This window comes from Jaculus jaculus, chromosome 3, assembly GCF_020740685.1.
Source record: "Jaculus jaculus isolate mJacJac1 chromosome 3, mJacJac1.mat.Y.cur, whole genome shotgun sequence".
Taxonomy (NCBI): Eukaryota; Metazoa; Chordata; class Mammalia; order Rodentia; family Dipodidae; genus Jaculus; species Jaculus jaculus.
Window position 1 is genome coordinate 181,974,544 of NC_059104.1, and position 12,110 is coordinate 181,986,653.

The following is a 12,110-nucleotide window of genomic DNA, read 5'->3' on the forward strand; positions in this document are numbered from 1 at the left end:
GACAGGGAGTTGTGGAGTACAAGGCGGGCGGCTGACCGACCTGCTCAGTCCTCCGTGACTGAAAACGCCTCTGTGTCCGGTGCTGTGCTGGACAATGAGCTCGTAGGTAAATAAGCCCCTACCTTCATCTCTGAGGCTGTCCCCCTCCAGAACAAGGGCCTAGCTTTACCAAAGTGTTGGCATGTGAAAATGTAACGCCTGAAGTACATGACTGCCATAGAGGCGGGATGGCAGGGTAAAAGTGGAGCCATGCCACATGGGCTTGAAGCTAATAGGGTGGCCTGTCTGCTTTTCCATTTGTAAAATGGGAAAAACTAGCAATTCCTGCTCCAGGGATCAGAGGGATTAGCAAGAATTGTCCCATAGCCAGAGGCCACTGGAGGCCAGGAAGACTCCTAGGTCTGAGAAAGCCCTGTTATGTAGTGGGAATATAGGTAGCCCACGGTCTAAGTCACAGGGTGAAAACTTAGGTACCTGCACGTCCGACAGGAGTAAAGTGCCTGAAGTACGCTCACCAGGGACTGAGCCAGTCTCATTAGCATTAGGAGGTCTACGCCAACTGTGGTGACACGGGCCTCCAATTCGAAAGGAGGCTCATAACATGAGTTCCAGGTGAACCTGGGTTACATAGTAAGACCCAGTATCAGAGAGAAAGAAAGAGAGAAAGAGAGAAAGAGAGAAAGAGAGAGAGAGAGAGAGAGAGAGAGAGAGAGAGAGAAGGGAAGCTTATAATGCTCTTGTGCTCTTGTGAGCGCCAGGCATGGAGGAGGCTTGCCACAAAATTCTACACCAGCCTGACCTACATAGTGAGTTTAGACTAGTTGTGGCTACAAAGTAAGTACCTGGATCAAAAAAAAAAAGCAACAAATAAAATAAGCTCTTATCACATATAAGAATATGTGGAGTTCTGTTAGCAATTTATAAGGAAATCATTTAGAAATAAGAAATCTGAAGTTTTATGGAAATCCCTCAGTTTGCAAACCACAGAAATGTGAGAAGTTTTAGAATCTACATGTAGCAGCAAAACAAACAAAGCAAAACACATACTGTCCAGTTGAGTTTCAAGCCGGCTGGTTGGGGCACCTCGCAGAGACGCTGACTGCGAACCTGCAGGGCGGAAGCTGTTTGCTGCGTAGGAGGGAAATTCCAGCCCTCCAGAAAGGGAGGGCGCGCGTGCGGAGCAATCAGAAGACAGGGCTGCCCGCACAGGGTAGCGGGAGGCATCTGAGGACTGAATCCAGGCTAAATCTTGTCCTTCTACTATCCTGCCACTTTTGATGCCTGGAGTCACTTAAAGTATTTGATCTAGTGTTACCCAGCCTTCCACCAGGGGACTCACCCTCTCTGGACCTGCTTCAGATGCAACTCCCATCAGAGGCAAAGAAGCGATGGCCGTAGCCAGTAACCCAGTTGCAATGCCAACCGCGTGGCCTTGGGCATGAGGCCTCCCTCTCTCTGGGCCTCATAGTAGAAGTAAGACTGTCATGCTTAGCTAAGGAGGTAGCTGAGCGGTTTCAAGGGATCATGCATTTACTGAGAGTTTAACGCAGTGCCAGCCAGGCATATCCTGAAATCAGTAATATCATTTAAAATACCAAGCATCGGGCTGGACAGATGGCTTAGCAGTTAAGCGCTTGCCTGTGAAGCCTAAGGACCCCGGTTCAAGGCTCGGTTCCCCAGGTCCCACGTTAGCCAGATGCACAAGGGGGCGCACGCGTCTGGAGTTTGTTTGCAGAGGCTGGAAGCCCTGGTGTGCCCATTCTCTCTCTCTCCTTCTATGTGTATTTCTCTCTGTGTCTGTAGCTCTCAAATAAATAAATAAATAATGAACAACAACAACAAAAAATTTTAAAATACCAAGCATGACCTTCAAATGTCCCTTCTAAGTATAGGGACTTGGTGCAGGAAGTCAGACACATCTGTGAAGGCCAAGAGAACAGAAGTGTCCTTCTCTAGCCTCCGCCCTCTGTTGAGGCGCGTCAGGCTTTTGCTTAAGGCCTGTGGCCGTCTGTCTAGCTAGCCCCAGAGAGAAAGCCCCTCGCTGAGGCTGAGTGCCAGCTCTCCATTGCTTCCTGCCTAGGAGTGCAGCTCCTCATGGGCATGCTGTCTGAGAAGCCGAGATCTGGCAGCCCTGCCGAGGTGGCGGCCTGTGAGAGAGTGCAGCAGAAAGCCGCCGTGACCCTGGCCCGCCTCAGCCGAGATCCGCGCGTCGCCAGAGAAGCCGTGAGGCTCAGCGGTAAGGGCGCTGGCCGGGGCTGGTTGAGCTTGGGGCGGGGGGGGGGGGGGAGTCGCTCTCAGCCGCGCGAGGGGGAGGGCTAGTGGAGGTGAACCCCACTCTTTGGGTGCTGCGCAATGCTGGGACAGGCCCAGGCTGTAGCCCTCGGACTAGTTTGTAACCTGGGAGTAAAGCGAGAGCGGAGGATGTGTGGCAGTGAAGAGTGACTGGCTTGCACACTTCCTGTTTCTCAAAGCCCTCTTCTTCCCTTCATGCACGCATGTACACACTTAGTCCCTTATTTCGTTGTTGGCTCATTCACTCTCTCAGCCACACATTTGTTCACTAATTCATTGATTCAGTTGTGAAGAGCTATTAATCTACTCACGACTTACTCGTTGTCAACTTCTCCATCCGTTCGTTCACTGTGAGCTACTTACTTCCCTCAGGTGCCCCCAGGGCACTCGCTGCGAGAACTAACCTCTGCTTGGAGGCTGAGCGCTGCCTCGTGCTGGTGCAGAGGAGAAACACAAAGTTCTCGTGGGCTGTCGTTGGAGGGACGCTCAAAGCCCATTCGGCAGACCGAAGTGGACCACACTTATCTAGGAGGGTCACGGAATGTTCCAGAAAGGATGTGAGTTTCCACTGTGGTCTCTGGTAACCTTTACTCAGCAGAGACCTAGGAAACACTGATAGAATCTAGTTTTCTATAACGGTAATATATATTTTATGACCAACATGGCTAATTTGGAGGGGAAAATAGTTGAGTTTCTCTGGCCCACCCAAGAACTTTAAACACAGCTCTAGTAAAGCAGAAGGTAGTGAAACCGGAAGTTCTAGGAGGGACGTGGACATAGGCCTGTTGCATTACCCAGAGCTCAGTCTGGGCCAGTGGCCTGCCACTTGTGGGCTTGGCTTTGACACTCTGGCTTTGCTTGCCCTTGCTCCGTTTGTTCCCAGAAGAGGACCTTGAGGTAACAACACACACTCCTCAGGGGGATTCGGCCCTCTCCTCGGCAGACTGGAGGCTAATGGTCCTGAGGGTAAGACAGGGCCAGTACTTCCGGGTCTGCCTGGCCAGCGCTCCCCAACCTGAGTGTGAGCTTCTCCTGTGTCTCACACAGGTATGTCCCGTCTCATCGAACTCTGCAGATCCCCGTCAGAAAGGAACAGCAGTGACGCCGTGCTTGTGGCCTGCCTGGTGAGTGCTCAGCCTGTCCCCCGTTTCCCCCTTGGCCTTTGAGAAGGCACATTGGAGGCCATGAGAGCTAGTTTTAACAGTGGTCAGCTTGGGTAAGTCTTATCACCCCTCTGGGCTTAGATTCTATCATTTATTCATTTATGGGCAGATAGAGAGAGAGAATGGGTATGCTAGGGCTTTTAGCCACTGACATGTACTCCAGATGCTTGTGCTACCTTGTGCATCTGGTTTATGTGGGAAATTGAATCTAGGTCCTTTGGCTTTGCAAGCAAGCACCTTAACTGCTAAGCCAGCTCTACAGCCTTCTATCTTTATTTTATTTTATTTTTTATGAAAGAGAGAGAGAATTGGCATGGCATGGCTTCTAGCCACTGCAACCGAACACTCCAGGTGTGTGTGCTGTGTTGGGAACATGCATGACCTTGTGCACATGTGTGACCTTGTGTGATGTACCACTCTGTGCATCTGACTTATGTGGGTTCTAGGGAGTTGAACCTGGGTCCTTAAGCTTTGTGGGCAAGCTCCTTAACAGCTGAGCCATCTCTCCAGCCCTGGATTCTATCTTAAAAGGGTAATAATTGATACTTATTTCTGTTTTTTAAAAAGTGTGACCAAAGTCATATGTAGTGAAGCATGTGCAAGATGATGAGAAATTAACCCGTCTCTCCACCATGATCTTAGTGCCTTTCTGGTTCTGGGGAATCTGCAGCAGATTAAAATCGAGAGGGGAGATAGAGGGCTGCTAGGCGGTACTGGTGTCACGGAGCTGGTGCAATATAGGAGCCAATATCTGGGCATCTACCGTGTACCCAAAGTGGACATTGTGGGGGTGCCCCCTTTCCCCCTAGAATTAAACTCCTTGATGGGCTCTTCTAGCCCTGCATCTCGACCCCTCTGTATATAGGACAGGAGGGAACAGGACAGGGCAGGGAGAGTGACTCAACAAGCTGCTAGTATCTCCTCCTACAACGTAATCCAGTGCATTCTGGCAGATTCCCATTCCACTTACTGGTGCTAGGGCTGTACCATAACGTAATCAGTGGCATGTGGAGAATGATGTTTTGTTGATATGTATCTGCCTGGTTGGCTGTAATGAATCCCAGAGCAGAGAAGCAAGGCAGCGCCCAGTTGGAAGTGAAGTGTGGAGTACTGGAAAAGGCCTTGGATAAACCAGGGAATTTAGCTTCAAGAGAAGAATGCCTGTTCTTTGGTCTTCAAAGAGCACTTGGGAGAAGAAATGAATGTAGGGATCCACCAAGTGTGTCATAGAAAAGTCCTATTTTCACCTCATTTTCCCACTGAGCTCATCTAATTTCTAATGGCACTGTGCACTTGTGGAAGCAGCAGGGCATTGTGGTCAGCAGACCCGTCCTGGTGTCACCTTCATGAGTGTGTGACATTGACTATGTCAAAGGTCTGACTGTTCTTCCGTGAAAGTTTACAGAATGGTTGTATCTGTCATTTGTTTTCTAAGTTATAGAGGTGTAGCTGTGAGAATGAGACAGGTGAGCTTGACTCTCCTGTGGCTTTTATTCTTGGATATAAGGGACAGTCCTAACTGTTCCTTTGACAGTCTAGCGAAGGTTTTGGATCCCTTCTATGAATCATGTTTTTTTTTTAAACATTTTTTTAAAATTTTTTTATTTATTTATTTGAAGCGACAGACACAGAGAGAAAGACAGATAGAAGGAGAGAGAGAGAATGGGCGCTCCAGGGCTTCCAGCCTCTGCAAACGAACTCCAGATGCATGCCCCCCCCTTGTGCATCTGGCTAACGTGGGACCTGGGGGATGGAGCCTTGAACCGGGGTCCTTAGGCTTCACAGGCAAGCGCTTAACCGCTAAGCCATCTCTCCAGCCCTGAATCATGTTTTAAATACACAAAATAGCTGGGTGTGGTGGCTCATGCCTTTAATCCCAGCACTGGGGAGGCAGAGGTAGGAGCATCACCGTGAGTTCAAGGCCACACTGAGACTACAGAGTTAATTCCAGGTCATCCTGGACCACAGCGAGACCCTACCTCAAAAAACCAAAAATAAATAAATACACAAAATAAAATATGTAGTATAATTTTAAAAATAAACCAATTATATAAAATCATTGTTGGATCTTTAGACACAGAGCATATTAAACTAGGTGCCTTATATGTGACAATATATCTTGATATATTGTCACACACACACACACACACACACACACACACACACACACATCTTGATATCTTAAACAACTTTAAGGGAAATAGAAATGTGATTTCTATTGATCAAGGCCAGAGATTGCCCAGACTGATTTGTCAAAACATTGACAATTCAGTGAGATGCCTAGTTTCAATAAGTTAAAGAAAATAAAGACGTGACTTTTCTCACCATGTCCAGTGATCCTCTGAGATAAATGGGGGTGGAAATCCGTAGCTGAAAAACACATAGGTGGTTGGCTTCAGCAATTATTATCTTTATCTCTCTGGCAGTAGCAGCTGGCTGACCCAGCAAGCTACGGTGAAAAGTTAGGGACCTGTAGATACTTGGGAAACCACAATTTCCTTTCACTGAGCTTAGTACTAAGCATTGTCACTTGCTGTTAGTTTAAAGGACAACATGCAAAAGGTTCTGGCTCCTAACTTTAGTCACACAAAGAACCCCGTCTTCACTCTGTTGTCCTTGTGTGACTGGACTCAATACTCATAAAGACAGTGTCTGATCATGAATCTTCCATAAAGCTTGCATGGAACATTTCCAGGCTCCACATTATTTACCTCAACTAGTGTTCCCACACAGACACAGCGTCTACCCTGCCCTGGGACTTGAAGTCCAACCCTGACCAACCCCACAAAGCAGTGGCGTCTTGCATCATCCACCAAGGAAATGCTCTCACTCCGGTTCTGTTACAACACTGTGGTTCACCTGGAGGCTCAGATCCACGTCTCTCTCCTCCAGGTGGTTTCTCTGGATCGGTGGTGCAGAGTCCAAGGGCCCAGCCAGTGAAATGACTTCCCTGCTTGAATTTTTTCTCACCTGTCTGAGGCATCTGGTTGTGTTGTCTATGTTTGATGAACTTGGAATTCAAACTCAGACCTGTCTGATTTTGAAGGCCTGGTCTTTTGAACAGTTCATCTTGCTGGTAGCCTCACGCTTTCTTTTCCCTTCATTCACGGCTCTGGGTTTCTTGCTGTGATTGCACTTCTATTCCCTGTCTAGAATATTCCAAGGGCCAGGGCCTTTGCCTAGTTCTGTGTATTCCACACTACTATGAATTTCGTGACTATTTTTTGTATGACTTTGGAACTAGCGGGCTTATCTGCCAGCTCCACCCTCACCCACTGCCATGGTTGGTGAGGGTCCGTGGCATGGTCCATCAAAGCTCCTGACATGGGTGCGGTCCCTGGCTGGAGAGACGGGTGCCACTTGGAGCCTGGCCCGGTGAATAGAGTCGGGAGCTCCCTTTCCTGCCCTTCAACAGGCCTCCTCTTCAGATTCAAAGGCTCACTTCAGGTGGAGGGAGAACGATTCAATTATCGTCTCCCGGGTATGGAAAAGTGGCCACGCACATCGCCCCTCGCAAACGGAATTGATTTTTTCCTTAATGAAGCAGCTGTCAGCAGGCTGCTGGGTTCGTTTAATATGTGGGTGTTGCAGGCTGTCTGGGAATGAGATGTCTGTCTATTAACCCTCCCAGGAAGGCAGATGTTGAGAGTAACATTTGGGAGGGGTGCAGGGTGTTCTAAGAGTGCTAGATGCTGAGTTGATGTGGGGTTCACATGCCATGGATGTTTTGGGGATACTGGGAGGATGTAGGTGTCTGTATTTTAGGTGTATGCCTTGGTTGCATTTTATTTTATTTTTTGTTGTTTTTTTTCTCTTTCTTAAGTTATCTTTTTTCTTAACATTCTGTTCATCTTTCCCCCTTTAAAAACATCCCCTGATCTCTCTCCCCAGTTTTTCCTTTTCCTGTCTGCCTTTTCATCTCCTATCTCACTATTAACTCTCCTCCCCTTTGGACTCTCTTTTTCTTTGTCACTATTTCTCTTTCTGTTTCCATTTCCCATCCATGTTTGATCTCCCTTCTTTCACTAAATTCATTTCTTTGTTTCCACTTAAATGTCTCCTTATTCTCTTCCTGTTACTGTTCTCTCACCCCACCCCCCACCCACCGCTGTTCTTCGTGCTAATTTGATGGGCCCATTTAATTTTTTTTTTCTTTTTTTTTTTTTGGTCTATGTCTTTGTCTTTCTTTGCTTTCCCTGTCCCACTGCATTGTTTTCTACTCACCGTGGCGCATGGGCAGCCTCATAGTCTGACCTGCAGGATGCTGTCCCTTTGCATTTTGGCTGTGGAATGTCAGGGACAATGGGGTTATTTCTCCCAATCAGGAAGTTGTATGGATTTCAGCTCTGGGGCTCTTGCTGGAAGCCAGGCTAGTCTTGGGGTGGGGCTGGGGGTGAGGGTGGGGATGGGGGGTCTACTATGGATTTCAGCTCCTTGGCTCCAGGTGGATGTTGCAGGCAGGTTCACCTTGCTGGCAGAAAATACCCGACCACACAGATTGTGGGGAAAAGGGCTTATTTTGGCTTATAGACTTGAGGGGAAGCTCCATGATGGCAGGGAAAATGATGGTATGAGCAGAGGGTGGACATCACCTCCTGGCCAACATCAGGTGGACAACAGCAACTGGACAGAGTGCCAAACACTGGCAAGAGGAAGCTGGCTATAACACTGATAAGCCTGGCCCCAGTAATAAACTGTCTCCAGGAGGATCCAATTCCCAAATTGCCATCAGCTGGGGACCTAGCATTCAGAACAGCTAGGTTTATGGGAAGCACCTAAATCAAATCACCACAGTGGAAGTCAGGCTAGACTTGGGGTGGGGGTGGGGAGGGTCTACTTCCTGCCATGAGTGCCCCAGGCCTTCTCATATGTACAGAGAAAATCCTTCTTGATCCATCTGAGCAGAGCGTCCTGTGAGTCCCTAACACAGCTTTAGCCTGTCACTTTTCACAGTATTTATTCCCCTCTTTATGTCACTCATTCTTCTGTCCTTGTCCTGTCCTGAACCAGGTGACCTGCCCTGTCGAGGCCATGAGCTGCACTCTGCTTGCACTGTGACTCAACACTCAGCCTTTGCCGAGCATCCTGGGGTTGCAGCTTCCTGCCTGAGTGGTCTCGGGAGGAACGTTGTCTCCCCGCGAGCCTTGGTTTTCTTCCCTTCTCAGTGGGGCCCATGGTAGTTTCCTTGTAGCACTGCACAGGGCTTGGGCCAGGTCCACTGTGTAGGGACTCAGCAGGGGTGGCACCTCCTCTTCTTTGTTTCTTCTGCCATTCTAGTTCCCCTCCACTTGTCTGTCCTTTGGGTAGGTGGGTGGGGATGCCTTGTGCCCTGCTGTGCCTTCATGCTGAGAGGGGGGTGCCTCAGTTCAGTGGTGACTGGGATCAGGGAGGGTGTACAGCCCACATTTACAGTTTCATGATATCAAATTTAAAGCATGTGACTAGATCATGTATTTTCAGCCGACAGGTGTAAATGTTTCCAGATGCAGATACAGAGAACTATAAAAAAAAAATTCCTACCTTCAAGGGGCTCACAGTCCAGGGTGGAGATAAATATATAACCACCATGACAGTAACCAATGTGACAGTCACATGTGAGAGGCTGAGGTCTGCTCAGGGACTCTAGGTGTACAGGAGGAAGAGAGGAAGGTAGCCAAGGACGGCTTTGTGGTGGAGGTGGCAGCGAGGGAATGCTTCTGCTGGCTACAGAAGAGCAATGGGAAGTCTTGTCCTAGGACAGTGCATGGGCAAGGAGCGTGGATGCCAAGCACAAGTAGCGTCTGCATGTCTCAGCAGGCCGGCAGGGGCGCTGTCGCACTCTGCCTGGACCTCTTTTCTGCTTAGCCCCGTAGCCTGACTTGAATTTCTCAGCATCACGACCCTTACTTGCTTAGACTCTATGTTTTCTTTCTCTTTTCTATTTCCTTCCCATCTCATAGTGTGCTGAAGGGACCTTGCTGTTCTTATGGTTGAATGAATAGTCCTTGTTGCTCAAAGGTGACCCAAGGCACCTGGACATAGTAAAATAATTCTGTCGAGTCTTCTAGAAGTCCCAGTCTCTAGGAGGAACACATTTTGAACTTACATATATTACTAAGATGACCCGGCTCGTAATACTGTAGACAAGCCCCATGTTTCTGGGACAAATATCCAACTAAACATAGTTTTATGGGGGGAAGAGATTTCTTTCAAACTTACAGATCCACAGGAAGTTCCGTCAATGGCTGAAGAAGCTGGCTCCCATTCATACATCCAGGCATATGGAGAAATCACTGGCATCCAGAAAATACCAAAAAGCAGCAAGCATGAACAGACAACAGGCAGGATCCCTGCCCATTCCCCCCTTCTCCCCCCGAGCTCAAACTTCTCCCTTACACCTTTGGGCTGGAATTCAGATCCACTCCTCCAAGATGCCTTATGGCTGGACTCCAGCACCTGCCCCCAGTGACATCTCCTCCAGCCACATGCCTATGGATCTAATTTTAACACCTAAGTCAATGGGGGACATACATTTAGACTACCACACAGAAGATGGCAGATCTTTAAAATGATGAAGGGCCAAACAATATGTTAGCAGGTCAAAGCACTTGCTGTGCAAGTTTAAGATCCTGAGTCCAGCCGGGCGTGGTGGCACATGCCTTTAATCCCAGCACTCAGGAGGCGGAAGTAGGAGGATCGCTGTGAGTTCAAGGCCACCCTGGGACTACTGAGTGAATTCCAGGTCAGCCTGAGCTAGTGTGAGACCCTATCTCGAAAAACCACAAAACAACAAATTAAAAAAAAAAAAAAAGATCCTGAGTCCAATCTCCAGCATGTATTGCAGAAAGCTGGTCATGGCTATGCACGTGTCTAATCCAGGTTTGAGGGGGTTGGCTGGAGATAGGAACATTGCTGGGACTCACTGGCCAGTCTAACTAGAAAGCTGAACTTCAGGTTCAGGGAGAGACCCTGTCTCATGGAAACAAGATGCATGCTGCATGGAAGAGGACCCCTGAGGTTCTCCTCTGGCCTGCGTACATGTGGGCATACCCACACATACATACTACCACACGTGCACACGTGTGTATACTCCACACTTGTGGCACCATTACTAAAAGTAAAAGAAAACTAGTTTCACATGATAATTACCAAAAAGGCAAAACAAGATGGCAAGGCTTCCAGAGCTTCCAGAGGACCCCTCCCCATTGGCTAAGCACTAATAAAACCAGGTGACCATGGTGCTGAAGGTGGGATGGTGGTGGCCAGGAGATGGAAATGGCCACTAGGATTCCATGGGCCAAGATGGAGATCAGATCAAATTGTCCAGTTAACGCGCCCTTTCCTCAGATGCATCTCACCCGAGCAGAGTCCAGTCTCACCCGTGCCATCCCTTCTGCTTTCTCATAGGCTGCTCTGCGTCGCTTGGCTGACTTCTGTCCCGAAGGCCTGCTGGACTCGGACTTCCAGCAGCTGGTCCAGCCCCGGCTCGTGGACTCCTTCCTGCTGTGCAGCAACATGGAAGAGAGTTTTGTGTAGTGCACGTGGGAGAGAGGAAGGACGTGCCCTGGACCCCTCTGAGCACTCACGGACCCTCCTCGCCTCTTTATTTATGCATAATTTATTTTTTTACATGAGATACAAAGGCAAATCTAGAAATACCATCAAATAATACACGGCCATTGGTATTTTTCGTTTTTATTTCTGTTTTCTGCAGCTTTTCAGTGGAAGGTGTTAGAATGAGTAATGGTGAGAAGTGCAGTGGCCTCACATCGTCCTCCCTGTCCTGTCGCTGGACAGTCTTTCTAACGCTGCTTAAACTTTGGAACCAGGGTGTTTTTAACTGCCTAGCTTGTTTTTAAAGTTGTATTTGCTTTTTTTCAAAAATTTCAAATGGATTGCATACTTGGATGGATACACTAGAAAGAAATGCATTTCTTTAATAAATGGAATCATGCAAATTGTGTCCTGGAATTGTTTTCTAATAAAATTGTTATTAATTAATAATTAATTAATTAATTAATTAATTAAGTTATTCCTCCTTAAGGTCTCATGTCATAAAAAAGTCTTCAACTCTTTCAAGTATGCAGAGTTGTCTTATTTTTATAGGTGCATAAATGGGCCAACTTTTGAGTGATTCTCTCACATTGAGTGCTTTTACTTTTGTGTGTGTGTGTGTGTGACATGTGTACATGTTAGTGCAGGTACGTGTGCCCTATGGCACATATGTGGAGGTCAGAGGACAACCTCGGGTGTCAGTCCTTGCCTTCCACCTTGTTTGAGGCAAAGTCTCTTTTTACTCATTGCTGTGTTCACGGGTCTGGGTTTCCCATGAGCTTCTGCAGGCTTCTGTCTCTGCCTCCCGCCTCATGGCAGGCATGCTCAAATTACAGACAGCCATGCTGCAGTGTCCGACTTCACATGGGTCTCGGGGATCTGAACTCAGGTATTAATGCTTGTGCGAAAAGTGCTCTACCCGCAGAGCCATCCCCCCCAGCAATTAAAAAGCATGTAAGACACCCACATTCAGCTTCCTTTGGCTGCTCTGCTCTAGTAACCCGTCTCCTCCTGCTGAATATAATCCCAAAATAAGGTCCACTGAATAATTCCTCTGCGGGAAGGATGCAGAAGGCGAGCTGTGCTGGTGCGCGCTCGTGTTTGCTCTCACAGGGGAATTTG

The 12,110-nt window shown here is 48.1% G+C and overlaps 1 protein-coding gene across 1 annotated transcript in view; it reads left to right on the plus strand.

Annotated features, from left to right (window-relative positions):
- Window positions 1-11,392, plus strand: part of Insc (INSC spindle orientation adaptor protein) — a 133,752-nt gene extending 122,360 nt beyond the window's left edge. The window contains exons 11-13 of the mRNA XM_004650840.2: window positions 2,081-2,236; window positions 3,340-3,416; window positions 10,842-11,392. Coding sequence (XP_004650897.2) covers window positions 2,081-2,236; window positions 3,340-3,416; window positions 10,842-10,970 — 362 coding nt within the window. The 3' untranslated portion in view covers window positions 10,971-11,392. The remainder of the gene's footprint in view (window positions 1-2,080; window positions 2,237-3,339; window positions 3,417-10,841) is intronic.
- The last annotated feature ends 718 nt before the right edge of the window (window positions 11,393-12,110 follow it).